Here is a 19,548-nt window from a genome sequence, read left to right as displayed (position 1 = left end):
GGGCTGCAGAACAACAGCCTTCCCGACCGGAGAAGCGGGAGGACGGCCCAGGGCAGAAAGGACTTTCATTCCCAACGACACCCAAAGGTCCTTCTTGTGTGGTTTGGCAAACAGCTGCCTTTGTCGGTGGCAGTGGGACAATTCGGGGATAAAGGCCTCCACTGTGAAGTGCCCAGGTATGATGCAGAGCTAAATGGGCATTCCCGAGGGCCAAGGCCACGCTCAACCTTAAAGACAAGATAAAGCACATTTTCTGTAGATTATAGAGAAAAGATGCAACGAAGGTCTTGTTTCTGAACAGCACACCCCAAAGGGCCAAAGGACAAACCGGAGCAGCAATGACAAACCCAAGCGGTGCGTGAATTCAGGGAGCAGGCTGTCGGGAGCGATAAGAACAGCTCCCGGCGTGGAGGGCGGAGGGGAGCTCTCTGAGTCCGTGTGTAATTCTACGAGCAGCGAAGAAGCTGCCTGCATTGAGTTTGCTTCTTTTCAGAGACCTGTTGGCTTCAATGGCATATTCCACGGGCACAGAAAGGACAGGGTGGCACAAAGGACGCAGGTGGCACACCTGACAGAAAGCTTTCTGGAGTCTGATGTGGGCAGTGCCCTCTGCTTGCTGTGTCAGGCGCTGGCACACCCCCAGCCTGCCCCACAGGTGCCGAGAGCACATGTTACTGTCTCCCTTAGCTCGACGCTGCCACTGGCTTCTGTGCCCGGGCGAGCATATCTTTGCTCGTTCTGCATGGTTGGTGATTCTGTATTGACATCGGGAAAAATGGCTCCTCAGGAACGGTGCCCCAAAGCACATTTTGCGCACGATGCCAGCAGAAACCAGCAACACAGCAGACCAGCCATACGCTGAGCAGAGAGACAAGGGAGAGAGACAGCCAGCAAGAGTCCTCTTAGGACCCCACTCATTCCTTGCGGTCAGAGCAAGACCGAGGTGAGGAAAACAAAACAGCCCGGCCGGTGTGGCTCAGTGGTTGAGTGTCAACCTATGAACCAGGAGGCCATGGTTCGATTCCCGGTCAGGGCACATACCCAGGTTGCAGGCTCGAATCCCAGTAGGGGGGATATTTCTATCCCTCTCTCCCTCTCCCCTCCTCTCTTTGAAACCAATAAAAACATATGGTTTAAACAAAAACGAAACCAAACCAAAAAAATCTGAGCAATGACATCGCAAGCTGCACACAAACCAGGTACTAGACGCCACAGAATCGGGTAAGAACTAAACATATAAACAAATGGCCCAACAAACAACAGCTACAACAACCAGGAGGAGAGTCAGCGTGGAAACCCTGACGTTCCCAGTTGGTGGGACGTGAAATGGGCAGCCTCTCTGAGAAATACTCTGGCAGCTGTTGGGCTTTCAACGAAACAATTAACAGGAAAGAAACAGGAAAATGTGACTCATACATGGCGGCGGGGGTGGGGGGCCGGCCACAGAACCTACTATAAATATCTTTTAAAAACCAAAGGAAACTATATTTTTAAAAGATAAAGGAAGGTATGACAATGATGACTCATGAAGTCGAGAATGTTAATAAAGAAATGGAAATTATTTTTAAAAGACCAAATGAAGATGGTGGAGTTGAAAAGTATCATAAGAAAGGGAAGGAGCAGAGAGAAAAAATATTCATAGAAATAATGCCTGAAAACTTCTCAAATTTGTTTTTTTTTTGTTTGTTTGTTTGGGGTTTTTTTTGAATTTTTGTGAGTTTATTTGAGCCAAACTGTCGACATATGCCGGGAAGCAGAACCTCAATGAATTGAGATAGTGCTCCGGAGAATGGCAGGGTTACATCCGTATTTATACATGAGATTCATTGGTGACAGATTTAAGGAGGTGGGATTAAGTGGGAAACCTCTGTGATAGGATAAAAAGTAAAATGATGGACACATACGTAGGTGGGTGCAGGATCAATTAACATGATGATGAAGGAATCTGTGGTATCTGTCCTGGGACCCAGCACACCTGGTTGTGCCAAATTTGTTTTTTTTAAAAGCCCAGCTGGTGTGGCTCAGTGGTTGACCATCGACTTATGAACCTGGAGGTCACGGCTCGATTCCCCCTCAGGCACATGCCCCGGTTGTGGACTCACTCCCCAGTAGGGGGCGTGCAGGAGGCAGCCGGTAGACGTTCCTCTCTCATGGATGTTTCTCTCTCTCTCTCCCTCTCCCTTCCTCTCTCTCTAAAATTAAACAAACAAACAAAATGACAACATACCAGTTCACGCACACAATCAATTTTGGCTTCAATGTGGACATTTAATCCCTCGGGCATGGCGGGTGGGAAAGTCGTGGGCAGCCGCTCTGAAAAATACGTGGGCCTTTCCTCAAAGACTGTAAACTAGAGCTGCCATGTAACTCAGCAGTATACCCCGAGGGCCCTCCCAAGGGAAACGAGGCCCTCTCCACACACGCGGGAACTTGCCCAGGAATGCTGGTGGCAGCATCATTCACAAGAGCCAAAGGCGGAGACAACCCAGATGCCCAGGAACCGATGAACGGACCGACCCAACGCAGCATCTCCGGACAACGGAAGAACGCGGGGTGGAGCCCGGCGCACGCCTCGGCCTGCGAAGTGACAGCAGCCAGCCACCAGGACCCCACACATCCCAGAACCTCATTTACCCCGGTGTCCAGGACCCGCAAATCTACGGACACGGGACACGGGACACGGGCGGGCGGTTGCCTCCCGCCGGGCGGGGAAGGCGGAGCATTCGGGCAGGGGGCGACCGCTCATGGATATGAGGCTTCTCTCGATAAAACGTTTTAGAATTAGATTACGGGGATGGTGGCACTGCCCTGTAAATCCACTGCACAATCCAGTTATCCGGCTGAAACCCACGGGCCCGGACACTTGGTGGTGGGACGAGGTAGTAGGCACATTAGATCTCAATCAGCCTGTGGGGAAAAGTCAGGGGCGGGCCGAGCACAGAGAACCCGATCAGGGAAGAGGGGCCTTCAGGGGCCTGAGTGCAGTGCCCGCACCACCCCCACAAGCTGACTTCCAGGAAGTTGGACTTCGTCCCCTGGGACCCAACATGCCTCTAAGGCAGGGTGGGGACCCTTCTTCCTGCCAAGGGCCATTGGATACGCTTTTAAAAATATATTTTTATTGATTTCAGAGAGGAAGGGAGAGAGAGCGAAACATCGGTGATGAGAGAGAATCATTGATCGGCTACACGTTTCACCCTGGGGATGGAGCCCACAACCCAGGCATGTGCCCTGACCAGAATCGAACGGGACCTCCTGGTTCATAGGCCGGCGCTCACCCACTGAGCCACACTGGGGGGGCCCATTTGGATATTTATAACGTCATTCGCAGGCCATACAAAATATCAACTTAAACATTAGCCTGAATTGGGTCAAACATTCCATGAACTCACCCCTAAGGCCTTGGCAGGACCAGACCAGATGATTTCTCAGGCCTTGTACGGCCCGAGGGCCGGACGTCCCCCCCCCCCCCCCCCCGCTCTAAATCGTCAGGGTGGTCTTAGAGCAGAGGGAATCTGAGGGTGACACTTCCCAACAATTCCAATCCTGGAGCCATCCCAAGGCACCCTCACCCTGAAGAGCGGCCTCCAGGTGGGCAGAGTCTGTGGGGTCTGATTGCCCTCCTCCCCGTGGAAAATCCGGTTTTGCCCCCATTTGCAACTCAGCTCCGTTGGTCTGCGGACTGGGGGGTCCCGGGTTCGATTCCGGTCAGGGGCACATGCCCAGGTTGTGGGCTTGATCCCCGGTAGGGGGCGTGCAGGGGGCAGCTGATCAATGATTCTTACTCATCATTGATGTTTCTGTTTCTCTCTCCCTCTTCCTTCCTCTCTGAAGTCAATAAAAATATGTTAAAAAAAAAGAAAAAGGATCCTTCCTCTCTCTGAGTTTGTCCTTCTCTAAATCCGTTACTCCGTCCGCCTGGCTCTGCAGGGTGTAATCATCTCTTGGGCACATTCCCAGGTTTCGTGTCTGTGTGCGGACCGGGAGCTCACCTGCCGCCGAGAACCACAGAGCAGGTCCTGCCTGCAGTTAGACTCTCACATCCTGGAGAGAGAGACTCGCGTCAGTCGCTTTCGCTTAAAGGGGGAGGAAGGAGACCTTCAGATCAAACGTGAACATTGCGACGGTGGCTCACAAACTCCGGAAGGTCCTCAGCTGCCCAGGCCAGCGCAGCGCAGCGCAGCGGGGGCTGGAACCTGAGAACCAGGAAACCAGGACTCCGACGACCCGCCTCCACGGCTGGCCCCGAGAACTCCAAGTTCAACCAGCCCCGAGGGGGCAGAAGGCACAGGTCGCACCGTGGCTCAGCTGGCACTGGCGGCCAGCTGGGTCCCCAGGCTCCATGGAGGCCCATAGCCTGTCTCTTCAGACACGGTGAGATGAAAAAGACACTTTTGTTTAATCAAACCCAGGCGCCGGGTAAGGAAATGCCTCCCTGTGCACTTCCTTGGCCGGGCATTGCCCATGGGCACCAGGGCGGAGGGTAACTTCGAGTGCCAAGTGTGCAGGCAAACTCCCGGGAAAGGGTCAATTAAAGGCAGAGTTTTGTGGGCTTTTAAAAAATATATTTTCATTGATTTCAGAGAGGAAGGGAGAGGGAGAGACTCTCAGAGAGAGAAACAACGATGAAGAGACAGAATCACTGATCGGCTGCCTCCTGCACGCCACACACTGGGGAATCGAACCAGCAACCCAGGCCTGTGCCCTGACCAGGGATCGAACCATGACCTCCTGGTTCATAGGCGGACGCTCAGCCACTGAGCCACGCCGGCCGGGCGAGGCAGAGTTTTGACTGGACTCCGGTCTATTGAGAGAATGTTTGGAGAGCGGCGTGTGGGCGCGGACAGGCGAGGTGTGCCCGGAGAGACAGACCGATCAGTCCTGGGGGGGCTCCTCCTCGCTCACGGCCCGCCCCCTGGAACGGGGCCGCGGGGGCCAACCTTGGGGACAGAGGAAGCCGTCAGTGCTGGGGTGACTCTCAGCTGCTCGGACGCCCGCTCTCACCTTTTCCATCCATCCCGGGAGGGAGGGCTGTTTACGCCTTTACTGGTGCTGCCCGAGTGAGGGCCACGGACGGACGTGGGGCCCAGAGCTGAGGGCTGAGCACGCAGAGGCATGGCCCGCTTCCCCAACCTTCAGAGCGGCACCTGCTGGGCAGCACCTCTTCAACTACTGTCCGCAGTATTTTTTCAATGAATCACCTGCTGCTTCTCTGAATTCTCTGTTTTCTTAACTGATCTCGAGATGGTTTCTCGAGTTGTCCCTTTGCCCCAAGCACATGTACTTTGCTTCCCACTCCAGCAGCATTAACTGCTCCTCAGAGGCGCTGTGCCTCAGGGGAGAAGGAGCCGGTGTGAGCTGGGTCTGGTCCCCCAGCCTGAGGCTCCCTCCCGGAGGCAATGTCCTTGACTGTGAAATGGGCTGACCACAGTGCGGCTCCTGGAGGGGCTGGGAGGTCACCTGGTGCCTGGAGGGGCTGGGAGGTCGCCTGGTGCGGGGCACGCATCCTGCCCGCTGGCCGGTCACTGCAGAGGAGAAGGCTGGCCAGGAGGGCGGGTGCCTACTCTCCGAGAGTCTGACCCCAGGCGGCCGAGGCCTCGCTTTCCCTTTGGCAGGTGAGGCGGGAAGTTTCAGGACCTTGTCCGAGGCCCCGGGAGGCAGGTGGCTGGTCCCAGGCCTCTGTGGAAAGTTCCCAAAGTGCTCACCAGGTTCTGACAAGCGCACTGAGTATCCAACTTTGTTCATTTAACAACACTGTGTGCCCGCACCCTCCCCCCCTCCCCGCCCATAAATCAGTGGTTCTCAACTAGGTCACATCCTGGGAACTGAAAAAATACCCACCCCTGGCAAAGGGCCCGGCCCCCGAGATTCTGGTTTAATTGGTTGGGGTGCAGCCTGGGCGTTAGCATGTGTTCAAGCTTCCCAGGGGACTCCAGTGCACCTGAGATTGCGAACTGCTACCCTAAATACTTAGGATGGTCTTTTTTTCCCTTAAATATATTCTTACTGATTTCAGAGAGGAAGGGAGAGGGAGAGAGAGAGAGATAGAAACATCAATGATTAGGGAGAATCATTGATTGGCTGCCACCTACACACCCCACACTGGGGATCGAGCCTGAAACCTAGGCATGTGCCCTGACAGGGAGTCGAACCGTGACCTCCTGGCTCACAGGCCTGCCGGGCTTTCGGATGGTCTTTTAAGAGAAGATTGCTAGGGGGCCTCGAACCGAATGGGTGCCCTTATTGTTGTCATAAAACTCACCTGTGCGTGGAGGCCGTGCACTCGCCCGGGGTCCCCACGGGTGTGGGACCTGCTGACGAACGCGAGGTTCCTCCCATGTAACGCGTGTTTGTTTTACATGAAGTCCTCCGCTCAGAGACTGTCTTCAGGACAAAGAGAAGGAAGGGGAACTTGTCTGAACAAAAGGAGTTTTCCTTCGAGCCAGGCCGGCCTGGAGCCTCGCACAGCGGAGCGGCCCCTCCTCCCCTGGCAGACACCTCTCCACTGCGGCAGCGGGGTTCCTCCCAGAGTCTCCATGAGGACAAAGGGCGTGCACTCCCCAGCCAGGACGCCCGAGCCTTTCCTCTTGCTGCCACGGTCCATGCCAAGGCCCCGGGACATGCAGAAGCTTCCCGAGGGCCCGACCCGCCACCATGAGGCCCCACCTGCGGGGACTCGCTCACCTGGGCCGCGCTGCTCACTGGCTCCTGCTCTTAGCCGGCTTGCTCTTCCTCCTGTTCACCCTGCCCGCCTTCGTTAAGGAACCGAGTACAAAGCCCACCAGGTAAGAGCCTGGCCTTTGCCAAGCCCGTCATTTGTTGGAGGAAACAGAAAACTCCGGAGGGAGGACTGGGGAACTCAGAGACATGGCTGTGCCCTCGTGGGGGACGGGGACCGGGAGGCCTGGGGACCGTGGAGGCGGTGGGAGCGGGGGTGCCACGGGCACGCAGGCAGGGGTTCAAGAGCAGGAGTATGTCCCCCCGGGACTGTGAGTTTTCAGGGCAGTTCTGGGGTTCAGTTCTCACGTGCCATTCAGTGTCTCGAAGCAGAAGACTTACCCCGTGTATTCATTCATTCACTTCATAACCATGCTCTCCCTAAGAAGTCCGTCACGTCGGCAGGCAGCTTAAACGCTGGGCCTCAAGAATCCATAGGAAGGATTTTCTAGACCAGTTTTCTTTGATGTATATCTCCTTCTACTGATTTCAGAGAGAGGAAGGGAGAGGGGGAGAGAGAGGGACATCAGTGATGAGAGAGAATAACTGATCAACTGCCTCCTGCACACCCCACACTGGGTACCGAGCCCTCAGCACCCCGGGCATGAGCCCTGACTGGGAATCGAACCATGACCTCCTGGTTCCTTGGTCGATGTGCAACCACTGAGCCACACTGGCCAGGCTAGACCAGTTTTCTTAGAGAATAAACACATCTCCAGCAGGGAGAGACCCTGTTCTCTCTAGACTCAATTTTTAAAATTGTGTTTCACTCTTCTTAAAATCTGACAGCAATGCTTCTTCTCATGAAGTTTACAACAATACAGAAAGGTGGAGCAAGAAGGGAGGGTCTCTCCATTACACCCCATCTCTACCCACTCTTCTGGGGTGAGCACTCTTAATACCTGGGTGTATATGTAGTTATGATGTTATTGTGGCTAACACTTCTGTAGAATTCTCTAGGTGCCAGGCAGGATCCTAAATGCTTTATGTGAATTAACTCACTAATGCTTACGATTCTGAACACCCTGAAACACAGAGAGCTTAAGTGAGTCACCCAGACTTGCTTGCAGGGTGGATTCAAACCCAGCATTTGGGACCATAGCCTGTGCTCTTTACCATATGCTATGCAAGCCCTAATGTGTGGTAAACGGAGGGGTCGATAGGTAGGGAAGTAGGTGGATGACAGATGGGTAGATACACATTGGTCCCCATTATGTCACACACAAATAACTTTATACAGATGAAATTTGCCTATCTTTTCCCTTATGGCCACTAGACTTTGTGCATTCCTAGGAAAGTCTGCCCCAGTCCAAAATGATATAAATTGTCTTCCATATTTTCTGCTTTTGCTATGTAAGCTCAAATAGTTACTCTACCTGACATTTACTTTTGTGTAGGTCTACATATGTTGGGAGGGTTTGTATATGTTGGGAGTCTTTTGGTTGCAAATGACAAAAGCTTGACTCGATCTGCCTTACCTAAGAAGGTGAGGTGCGCTGTCCACTGAGGCCCCGGAGGCTGGGTGTTGTCCCAGGCACCGGAAGGTTGCCTGTATGATTCCCAGTCAGGCTGTGGGCTCAATCCCAGTTCGGGGGCGGGAGGAGGCAGCCGAGTGATTGATGTTTCACTCTCAGATGGATGTTTTTTTTTTCTCTCTCTCTCCCTTCCTCTCTCTCCCTTAAAAAAAAAAAAGCCAACAAGTAAGAAGCTACGGGAGGAGGGAGAGAGGCTCAGAGAACGAGTGTTTGGGGCGCCGGCCCTCTGGGAGTGAGAGTGGGGGTGAGCTGTGGAGGAATCGTGACCAGGTCCCTGGCCTCCTCCCCCGCCCAGTGCTTCGTGCCCGGGAGTCGGAAGGAGACCGAGTACCTGGCCCTGTTTCTGGTCGGGAGCGTTCTAAAGGCGGAAGGGGGTGGGCACTGACCCTGGGATCGTGTCCCTGGGAAGAAAGCCCGTGCCCTCCGCCCACCCGGGGTCTCCACAGCCCAGGATGCTGTGGAGGGCAGCTCAGCCCGGTCCGCGGAGGGAATCCGAGCCCCAGAACCGCCCAGGTACCCGCTGGGGCATGCAGGAGGCAGCCATGGAGGTGCCCTCTCACATCGATGTTTCTTTCTCTTCCCCTCTCTCTAAAAATCAATAAACGATTCTTAAAAAGAAAGAAAGGAAGGAAGAAAGAAAGAAAGGAAAAGAGAGGGAGCGGGAAGCCGCCAACCCCACGGGGAAGGAGAGTTTCCAAGGTCAGGAAGCCTCGGTGTGTGAAGGTCACTCATTATCAAAGCGCTGCTGGCGCTTTTATGGCTGCACGATCGTTTCAGAGTCGGAGGAGATTTGCAGATAGTAACCGAGGGTCCGGGGGCTTTCTGTGTGTTATCTCTGATTATTTGTTTACAAAATGAAGGGGAGGAGGCTCACAAGGTTAAACAGATGCGTGGGATGGCGTGGTCACCCAGGAGGGATAAGGAGCCACCCTGACGTCCAAGGTGCGGCAGCCCGTGGACAAGACTCGTTCGGGCCGGGCCCAGGGTGGGGCGGGGAGGAGGCAGCGTCCGCACCTGCCTGAGCCGGGACATGGAGGCAGCGGGAGCGTCGCAAAGGGAGAGAGCGAGCCACGGCCTGAAACGGGAAAAGGCGCCCGGTCGGGAGGGGAGGCTGATTAACGATGAACGTCGCGAACCCCAGTGCCAGGCCCCGGCCCCGGCCCCTGACCGTCTAGCAAGCCTTTCGGGGGGACAGTATCATCACCCTCACCTCCTCGCACAGATACAGGAGGTCAGGACACTAGTCCGAGGTCACCTCCTCACTTCAGCTCAGACCCAGCGGCCACGCCCCAGCCAGGACCCCAGGCAGGCAGCACCCCGCCCTCTATTGCAGCCGCCGGGACACGAGGCCGTCAACCCAAAGTTGTTGTTTTTTTCTGAAATTTTCGTGGGTGGGAACCAACCGTCTTATTTGTCTCCGTTTCCCGGTCATCTGAATGGGGCCTGGGGACAGTGCAGGGTCACGCGTCCTCGACTCTCTCGCTACCGCAGTCCCTTCCCGGGACAGACCGCTGTCTCGCCACGGCCTCAGGCCTCAATGAGTTTTGAACATTTAGTCTTGCCTTTGCTCCCAGGTTCCCCCTGGTGCGATGTTTACCTAAGAATTTAGAGGGAGGCCCAGGCGGGTCTGGCTCGGTGGACAGAGCGTCGGCCTGCGGACCAAAGGGTCCGGGTTTGATTCCGGTCAAGGGCGCGTACCTTGGTGGCAGGCTCCTCCCTGGCCCGGGCCCTGGTCCGGGCATGTGCAGGAGGCAACGAATCGATGTGTTTCTCTCACATGGATGTTTCTCTCCCACTCTCCCTAAAAATCAATGGAGAAATATCCTCGGGTGCGGATTAACAAACAAACAAACAAAAAACAAAGAATTTAGAGGGAGGAGGATGCCAAATTGTTTCATTTATGGAATACAGCGGTGTGATCGTTGCTAATGATACATTTATTTTTCAAAGTGCAACATTTTATATTCTTACCTCCCAAATAGGTCAGAATTAGGAAATTCAGTTGCTTCTGGCTTGGAAGTGATCCATGAGTGATTTGCCTGGTCCTCTGACCTACAGGCTCTTTTTTTTTTTTTTTTTTTTTAAATATATTTTATTGATTTTTCACAGAGAGGAAGGGAGAGAGATAGAGAGTCAGAAACATCGATCAGCTGCCTCCTGCACCCCCCCCACTGGGGAAGTGCCCGCATCCGAGGTACATGCCCCTGACCGGAATCGAACCTGGGACCCTTCAGTCCGCAGGCCGACGCTCTATCCACTGAGCCAAACCGGTTTTGGCGACCTACAGGCTCTTAATAGAAAAAAGGCCCCCCCACCCTCCCACCACCCCAGCCCAGCCCAGCCCAGCCCACGGTGTATAAACCCACTCAGCATGTGGACGGAAGCAATTTGAACATTCAGCAAACACCCCACCTGAGAATCGGTAATGCCTGGATAAACGCTCACCGCCTTAGCAATCCCAGGTGTGTTTAATTACAGGGAAGTAAAATGAAATAGAGTGGCGTCATGTTGTCACGACCTGGGTCATTGCTAAGACTTCCCGTAAAAATAGATGTGGCATTTGCGGGCTGAAGGGTCGGGCGGGGGCCGCCGTCTCTTGCCCCTCGATGGGTCCGCAGAGAGGGGCCCGGTGCTGGGTGTCCTCGGGGCCCACGTGACCGCTGCGGGCTGACAGGTGGAACGGGCCGGCCCACCCGCCGCACCCGTCCCCGCTCACAGCCAGGCAGGTGCTGGACGCTGGCAAGGAAGACGTCACGGGCCTCTGAGGTTTGGGGGCGGGAAGTGGGGGCGAATCCAGAGCCAGCCCGGTAGCAGCAGCTGTTTGCCAAGCGGGTAACACCTCGGCTTCCGCGTTGCCCTTGGAGCTTAAGCTCAATTACCAGCTTAGAGGGCAGCTCGGGGAGGCCCAGCCGGAGCTCCTGCCCTCAGCCTTTCTCCTACACAGAGCAGCACAGACCCATCGCCAGCTTTCCCCGTGCACTGGCGGGCATTCTTTAAAAAAAAATAAATATATTTTTATTGATTTCAGAGAGGAAGGGAGAGGGAGAGAGATAGAAACATTAATGATGAGAGAGAATCATCTATCGGCTGCCTCCTGCACGCCCCACTCTGGGGATCGAGCCCCCAACCCGGGCCTGGGGTGGCATTCTTTCAGAGTGAATACTCAGGGGGTGTCTGCCATCTCAGGAGCCGATGACCCCCTCTTTCCCTTGAGACTGACCTCCTCCTATGCACAGGGTGGACCCCAGGATGTCACCCACCGTGTTACCCAGACCCCTGGCCAGGGATGGAGAAAGCACCCAAGTGCGTGAGAATCTGGGCCCCCAAAATGAAACCCTGGGAGCATAGAGAGCCGACAGTCCCCAGAACAGGCGCTAGGGGGCGGCCGGCCCCCACCACGTGGGCTGAGAAAGAGAGAAGGAAGCCGCCGCAGCCGACCCGAGCCCAGAGCCCCCAGCCCCGGGTCTGGACCCTCCGAGAGGCTCAGTCACTCCTCGCCCCTGGGCTCCTCCGGACACTTCCATCCTCACAGCCGCAGGCAGCTGCTGGCTGGGGAGCAGCGCCCCAAGCCAGTCTGTAAGGCAGACCCTTTGCGAGGCTCTTGATTCAAAGCCAAGGTTGGCAGCCCTGGTCTTGACATAAATGCGTCTCGTCCCCATTTTCTTTGAACAAGGTTACCATTGTTCCCTCCACTTCGTTTAAAAAAACAAAACACAAGCCACCCAAGGTTGACTGAAGGGCCCCATCACGCAAATCCAAGGTGACAGGTCTCAGGCCACACAAACCCCTTCTTAGACCTCGATCTGCAGCAGTGTCCCGGGCGCCACGGAGAACCCGGCAGAGAGGAAGGGAGAGGGAGAGAAAACCACCGACCGGCTGCCTCCTGCACGCCCCACACTGATCCCCGCTGGGCATCGAGCCCGCAACCCGGGCATGTGCCCTGACCGGAATCGAACTGTGACCTCCTGGTTCATAGGTCGGTGCGCCAGCACTGAGCCGAGGGGGGGGGGGGGTAGGGGCGAGGGCAGGGGGTGAGGGAGGGATGGGGGAGGGGAGTTCCCAGGAGGCGAGGCTTCCTCTGGGGGATAGATGGGGATGCGGCTTCCTTTCCTCGCACAGGCACTGGCTTGCAGTCGGCCTGGGGCCCAAGCTTCTACTCCCTTCACCTTCATCAGCCGTTCTCTGTCCCCAGGCATCACAGGATAGAGGACATTAAAGAGAGGTCCTGGCCATCACTGCAGGAGACCTCGCCCCCGGCGCCCCCCGTGGACAGGAGGGACCCCACCCACGCAGGGTCCCCGCAGGAGAGCAGCACGCTGGACACGCGCCCTGAGGCCACGGGCTACACAGAGGCCATGGGCCACACGGAGGCCATGGGCCACACAGAGGCCACGGGCTACACAGAGGCCACGGGCCACACGGAGGCCATGGGCCACAAGGAGGCCACGGACTACACGGAGGCCACGGGCCACTCGGAGGCCGTGGGCCACACGGAGGCCACGGGCCACAAGGAGGCCACAGGCCACACAGAGGCCATGGGCCACACGGAGGCCACGGGCCACAAGGAGGCCACGGGCCACTCGGAGGCTGCGGGCCACACGGAGGCCACGGGCTACACGGAGGCCATGGGCTACACAGAGGCCACAGGCCACACGGAGGCCACGGGCCACTCAGAGGCCACGGGCTACGTCATGGCCAGAGCGCCCAGCACAGCCAGGACGGCACTGTTCAACAGTCAGGGCACCACGGTGGGCACACCGTCCCCGAGCAGTCAGGCGGGGGGGCCGGCCCCCCCTGGGACGGAGGCACCGGGGGTTCTGAATGCGAGGACAAGCGAAGGGAGGAGGGACAAGCATCAGCTGCCGGCAGCCGCAGGGACAGCGCCGGCGCAGCCTCGGGCGCCCACAGCAGGGATGCCCATGCTGGAAAGCCGGGCTGAGGTGCTGACCCCCACGGGAGCAGGGTCACCCACGAAGGAAACCAAAGGAGTGACCACAGAGACGGCCGCCCCACGCGCCACCCCTTCCCGGAGCCCCGTCACACAGACCACCCCCAGGCTGCGGGCTGCCAACTTCAAGGCTGAGCCCAAGTGGGACTTTGAGGAACAATACAGCCTGGACGTGGGGGGCTTGCAGACGGTGAGTTTTGCCACGACCCTGCCCTCTGCCTCCGGCTCCAACGCCCCTCCTGGCACTCAGCCCATCCCCCTCCCTCACCTCCCTGGCTCCATTCCTAGGCTCTGCCTGGTCCCACCCCAGGGGTCACCTCATCCTTCCTTCCTATCCCACCGCAATGGGGGGAGAAGGCAGGCCCCAGAATCCTGGCCGGGAGGCACGGGAAGGTGTGCGCAAGGAGCCCCCTGAGGCTCCGGACCAGGGGTCCTCAAACTACGGCCCGCGGGCCACACGCAAATACAAATATTGTATTTGTTCCCGTTTTGTTTTTTTTACTTCAAAATAAGATATGTGCAGTGTGCATAGGAATTTGTTCATAGTTTTTTTTTAAACTATAGTCTGGCCCACCAACGGCCTGAGGGACAGTGAACTGGCCCCTGTTTAAAAAGTGTGAGGCCCCCTGCTCCGGACAGTCAGTGCCTGGCTGTGTGCGTGCTTCGTAGCAACGCCAACGCGCAGCCGCTGGTTTCAAAGCGCAGGGAGCGGCTCCACAGAGGCAGTCAATCGGGTGACCGAGTGCAACCTGCTCTGGGGTTTGACCCCCCTCCCCATCCTCCGGTGGGCAGGAGGCTGGGGGTAGGAACTAACAGACAAGGATACCCAACTTGGTGGCGGCTGGTGCCGCTCAGTGGTTGAGCTTTGACCCATGAACCAGGAGGTCACGGTTCAATTCCTGTCAAGGGCACATGCCCGGGTTGCGGGCTTGATCCCCAGTAGGGGGCGTGCAGGAGGCAGCCGATCCATGACTCTCTCTCATCATGGATGTTCCTCTCCCTCCTCTCCCGTCCTCTCTGGGACCAGTTAGATACTACATGTGTATGTATCTATGTGTGTGTATCTATGTGTGTGTATCTATGTGTGTGTATCTATGTGTGTGTATCTATGTGTGTGTATCTATGTGTGTGTATCTATGTGTGTGTATCTATGTGTGTGTATCTATGTGTGTGTATCTATGTGTGTGTATCTATGTGTGTGTATCTATGTGTGTGTATCTATGTGTGTGTATCTATGTGTGTGTATCTATGTGTGTGTATCTATGTGTGTGTATCTATGTGTGTGTATCTATGTGTGTGTATCTATGTGTGTGTATCTATGTGTGTGTATCTATGTGTGTGTATCTATGTGTGTGTATCTATGTGTGTGTATCTATGTGTGTGTATCTATGTGTGTGTATCTGTGTGTGTGTATCTGTGTGTGTGTATCTGTGTGTGTGTATCTGTGTGTGTGTATCTGTGTGTGTGTATCTGTGTGTGTGTATCTGTGTGTGTGTATCTGTGTGTGTGTATCTGTGTGTGTGTATCTGTGTGTGTGTATCTGTGTGTGTGTATCTGTGTGTGTGTATCTGTGTGTGTGTATCTGTGTGTGTGTATCTGTGTGTGTGTATCTGTGTGTGTGTATCTGTGTGTGTGTATCTATGTGTGTGTATCTATGTGTGTGTATCTATGTGTGTGTATGTATGTGTGTGTATGTATGTGTGTGTGTCTATGTGTGTGTATCTATGTGTGTGTATCTATGTGTATGTATCTATGTGTATGTATCTATGTGTGTGTATCTATGTGTGTGTATCTATGTGTGTGTATCTATGTGTATGTATCTATGTGTGTGTATCTATGTGTGTGTATCTATGTGTATGTATCTATGTGTATGTATCTATGTGTGTGTATCTATGTGTGTGTATCTATGTGTATGTATCTATGTGTATGTATCTATGTGTGTGTATCTATGTGTATGTATCTATGTGTATGTATCTATGTGTATGTATCTATGTGTATGTATCTATGTGTATGTATCTATGTGTATGTATCTATGTGTATGTATCTATGTGTGTGTATCTATGTGTATGTATCTATGTGTGTGTATCTATGTGTATGTATCTATGTGTGTGTATCTATGTGTGTGTATCTATGTGTGTGTATCTATGTGTGTGTATCTATGTGTGTGTATCTATGTGTGTGTATCTATGTGTATGTATCTATGTGTATGTATCTATGTGTGTGTATCTATGTGTGTGTATCTATGTGTGTGTATCTATGTGTGTGTATCTATGTGTGTGTATCTATGTGTATGTATCTATGTGTGTGTATCTATGTGTGTGTATCTATGTGTGTGTATCTATGTGTGTGTATCTATGTGTGTGTATCTATGTGTGTGTATCTATGTGTATGTATCTATGTGTATGTATCTATGTGTGTGTATCTATGTGTGTGTATCTATGTGTGTGTATCTATGTGTATGTATCTATGTGTATGTATCTATGTGTATGTATCTATGTGTATGTATCTATGTGTATGTATCTATGTGTGTGTATCTATGTGTATGTATCTATGTGTATGTATCTATGTGTATGTATCTATGTGTATGTATCTATGTGTGTGTATCTATGTGTGTGTATCTATGTGTATGTATCTATGTGTATGTATCTATGTGTATGTATCTATGTGTATGTATCTATGTGTATGTATCTATGTGTATGTATCTATGTGTATGTATCTATGTGTGTGTATCTATGTGTATGTATCTATGTGTATGTATCTATGTGTATGTATCTATGTGTATGTATCTATGTGTATGTATCTATGTGTAAAGATGCCCGGCCTGGTGCCCAGTGCTAGCGCCTGGGAATACCTTGTCTTCTGCACAGAGCGGCCCACCGCCTCCCCTCTCTCCCATCCCTGAGAAAACACCCCAGGAGAGCCACACTGAAAACACAGACTCTACACATGGTTGCAACCATGCCAGGGCAGCACACGGACCACCCCGTCCCGGGCGGTCCCATTTCTCCCGCTCTGACAAAGGGGCATTGGCCTTGACGGCCAAGGACGCCCGACCTCGGGGAAGCCTCAGGACGCCGCAGGCAGGCCGCCAACAGGAGGGACGGGGCAGCAGAAGCGGTGCCTTCCCAACTTCGAGGCCGGCTCTCCGCCCCCTGCCGCCCGGCCCAGGCCCGGCCATGGCCCTCCTGCCGCCTGCCTGACCCGCCCCCCCCCGCCCCCCCGTGCATTTAGACCTGCCCCGACTCCGTGAAGGTGAGAGCCTCCAAGTCGCTCTGGCTCCGGCATCTCTTCCTGCCCAACCTCACCCTCTTCCTGGACTCCAGACACTTCAACCAGAGCGAGTGGGAGCGCCTGGAGCACTTCGCCCCGCCCTTCGGCTTCATGGAGCTCAACCGCTCCTGTGAGTGCGGCCTCCGCCAGGGGCCTGGGGTCTGCCTCTTCCCTGGGGGCCCCGCCCTGGCCCTCCCGGGGCCCTGACTGAAGGGCCCCTCTGTTCCAGTGGTGCAGGAGGTGGTGACCCGCTTCCCTCCGGTGGCCCAGCAGCAGCTGCTCCTGGCCGGCCTCCCCGCCGGGAGCACCCAGTGCGTCAGCTGCGCCGTGGTGGGCAACGGGGGCATCCTGAACGACTCCCACGTGGGCCAGGAGATAGACGGCCACGACTACGTGTTCCGGTGAGGCGCCCCGCCCCCCCCAGCTTTCCCTACAGAGACGGGCTCTCCGGAGCGCTGGAGGGTGTGCAGGCCTGTATAGGGCACCTCTCTTCCATCCCTCCTTTCTCTCCACCCGCTCCACGCAGCTCCCTCTGCGCTCAGGGGTCTGTGACCTCTGCCCTCTGCCCTCTGCCCTTCTGCACAGACTGAGCGGCGCTGTCACTAAGGGCTACGAGCAGGACGTGGGCACTCGGACATCTTTCTACGGCTTCACCGCCTTCTCCCTGACGCAGTCGCTGTACCTGCTGGGCAGCCGCGGCTTCCAGCATGCGCCTCTGGGGAAGGTGAGCAGAGGGCGGGGCCGGGCCAGCCAGACTCCGGGAAGGGGGTGCACAGGTGGGACGGGGCGAGCATCCTGGCCCGGAGTCTGCGGTGGGTACAGGCTCAGTTCCCGGGGAGGAGGCAGGGGTGGGGGACCAGGCCTGAGAGCCGCGGGTGGGCGGGCGGGCGGGCGGGCTGGAGGCAGAGCCGGGCCTCCCAGCCCCCCTGGGCCACTGGCTGCCCTCGGTCCCCAGGACATCCGCTACCTGCACTTCCTGGAAGGCACCCGGGACTATGAGTGGCTGGAGGCGCTGCTCCTGAACCGGACGGTCAAGGAAGGCAGCCTCTTCTGGTTCAGGTACCCCGCCCCCCTCGCCCAGGAGCGTGCGTGCGTGTGTGTGTGTGTGTGTGTGTGTGTGTGTGTGAGAGAGAGAGAGAGAGAGAGAGAGAGAGAGAGAGAGCGAGCGAGCTGCGGGCGGCCAGGCCCCAGGGAGGGAGGAGACTGAGCCCGGTGACCTCCTGCCACAGGCACAGGCCCCAGGTCGTCTTCCGCGAGGCCCTGCGGCTGGACCGGTACCTGCTGCTGCACCCGGACCTGCTGCGCTACATGAAGAACAGGTGGGCGGCGGCCGGGCGGCGGCGCGCGTCCCCTCCGCAGCCTCCTGACCGCGGGCGGGGGTGTCTTCCAGGTTCCTGAGGTCGAGGACCCTGGACACGGCCCACTGGAGGATATACCGCCCCACCACCGGGGCCCTGCTGCTGCTCACCGCCCTGCAGCTCTGCGACCAGGTGGGGGCGGGCGGGCGACGGCTCTGGGGTTCCCGCCTGCTGGGCACTGCCCCGCCCAGGGGTGGCGTGGGCTGGGGTGGGGGGTGCAATGGGTGGGGGGGGGGGCACGGCGCACACAGACCCTGAGAAGAGGCCAGGAGAGAGCGACACAGGCCGTTTCTCCACCGACCTCGACGCAGGTGAGCGCCTACGGCTTCATCACCGAGGGCCACGAGCGCTTCTCCGACCACTACTACGACCGGTCCTGGAAAAAGACGGTCTTTTACACCAACCACGACTTCGCCCTGGAGAGGACGCTCTGGAAGCGGCTGCATGACGAGGGGATCATCCGGCTGTACCAGCGCCCCCTGGCGCCCAAGCGGAAGGTCTGATGGGCGGGGACGCCCTGAGACGGCCGTGACTGCTTGGGAAGTGCCGAAGGCTCTGTCCCGGGATGGGGAGGACAGGGCGCCTTTCTTTTCTTTTTTCTCTTTTTTAATCCTCACCAGAGGGCATTTCCCGTGGGTTCTTCGGGAGAGTGGGAGAGAGGGAGAGACAGAGAGAAACATCGATGTGAGAGAAGCACATCGGTCGGTTGCCTCCTGCATGAGCCCTGACCAGGGCCCAGGCCCGGGAGGAGCCTGCAACCGAGGTTCGTGGCTTTTTTAAAAATATATTTTATTGATTTTTTACAGAGAGGAAGGGAGAGGGATAGAGAGTTAGAAACATCGATGAGAGAGAAACATCGATCAGCTGCCTCCTACACACCCCAAACTGGGGATGTGCCCACAACCAAGGTACATGCCCTTGATCGGAATCGAACCTGGGACCCTTCAGTCTGCAGGCTGACACTCTATGCACTGAACCACCCCCGCTAGGGCAGGGCTCCCATCTTGAGACCGAGGAATTTTAACTGAACGGGTGACGAGCGGTCAGTGCCACAGATCTCCGCTGAAAACCACCCTCACTGCGCAAAAGCGATATCGGCACAGAGGAAAGACGGAAGTGATGGAAACACGGATCCGCGTTTGAAGTCCGATCTCTTAGCAGCGCTGAAGCCTTGAAGGCAGCTAATTTCACCCTGGACTGTCCAGGCCAGCGATTTTCAGCCGGTGCCGCCACAAGAATTTATAAAACACCAGTCCCTGGCTTCTCAGTGGCGCACGGACCCTTTCCCCTTAGACCGGCAAATAAAAACACGACCACAGACAACACTACAGGAGCCAGACATCTGTCGCGAATGAATCACAATTATACCTCTTTTTTTTTTTTTAAATATACCCTATTGATCCCTCCACAGGGAGGAAGGGAGAGGGAGAGAGAGTTAGAAACATCGATGCGAGAGAGACATCGATCAGCTGCCTCCTGCACACCCTCCACTGGGGATGTGCCCGCAACCAAGGTACATGCTCCTGCCCAGAATCGAACCTGGGACCCTTTAGTCCACAGGCCGACGCTCTATCCGCTGAGCCAAACCGGTTAGGGCTATACCTCTTTTTTGTGTGTGTGTTTTTGTCAGATCGGCAAAAAAATATATTTTGTGTGTGTGCCGCAGAATTTCAGTCGTTAGTTTATGGGCGCCCTGAGATGGAAAAGGTTGGAGATCGCT

At 55.7% G+C, this 19,548-nt stretch overlaps 1 protein-coding gene and 1 long non-coding RNA gene across 5 annotated transcripts; one reads left to right on the top strand and one right to left on the bottom strand.

Annotated features, from left to right (window-relative positions):
• Nucleotides 1–233: 233 nt before the first annotated feature.
• Nucleotides 234–6,421, bottom strand: LOC132219137 (uncharacterized). 2 transcript variants are annotated; one of them, XR_009449383.1, is made up of 4 exons: nucleotides 6,263–6,421; nucleotides 5,005–5,679; nucleotides 2,228–2,313; nucleotides 234–858 (listed from the first exon to the last, which is right to left on the bottom strand). It is a non-coding gene; the product is annotated as an uncharacterized LOC132219137 (long non-coding RNA). The 2 variants fall into 2 exon arrangements; XR_009449382.1 differs by having other exon boundaries at nucleotides 5,005–6,421.
• Nucleotides 6,422–6,503: 82 nt separating this feature from the next.
• On the top strand, nucleotides 6,504–19,201 carry ST6GALNAC1 (ST6 N-acetylgalactosaminide alpha-2,6-sialyltransferase 1). Of its 3 annotated transcripts, none has more exons than XM_059671322.1 (10): nucleotides 6,506–6,785; nucleotides 12,445–12,586; nucleotides 12,713–13,390; nucleotides 16,432–16,600; nucleotides 16,700–16,871; nucleotides 17,056–17,194; nucleotides 17,426–17,529; nucleotides 17,700–17,789; nucleotides 17,861–17,960; nucleotides 18,140–19,201. In XM_059671322.1, the coding sequence occupies exons 1-10, from the start codon at nucleotides 6,655–6,657 to the stop codon at nucleotides 18,329–18,331; spliced, it is 1,917 nt and encodes a 638-aa protein (XP_059527305.1). In that variant the 5' UTR covers nucleotides 6,506–6,654; the 3' UTR covers nucleotides 18,332–19,201. The 3 variants fall into 3 exon arrangements, with proteins under 3 accessions (XP_059527304.1, XP_059527305.1, XP_059527306.1); XM_059671323.1 differs by having other exon boundaries at nucleotides 6,510–6,785; nucleotides 12,821–13,390; XM_059671321.1 differs by having other exon boundaries at nucleotides 6,504–6,785; nucleotides 12,445–13,390.
• The last annotated feature ends 347 nt before the right edge of the window (nucleotides 19,202–19,548 follow it).

This window comes from Myotis daubentonii, chromosome 16, assembly GCF_963259705.1.
Source record: "Myotis daubentonii chromosome 16, mMyoDau2.1, whole genome shotgun sequence".
Lineage (NCBI taxonomy): Eukaryota > Metazoa > Chordata > Mammalia > Chiroptera > Vespertilionidae > Myotis > Myotis daubentonii.
Note: the sequence above shows the minus strand (reverse complement) of the source record. Positions and strands in the feature narration are given on the sequence as shown.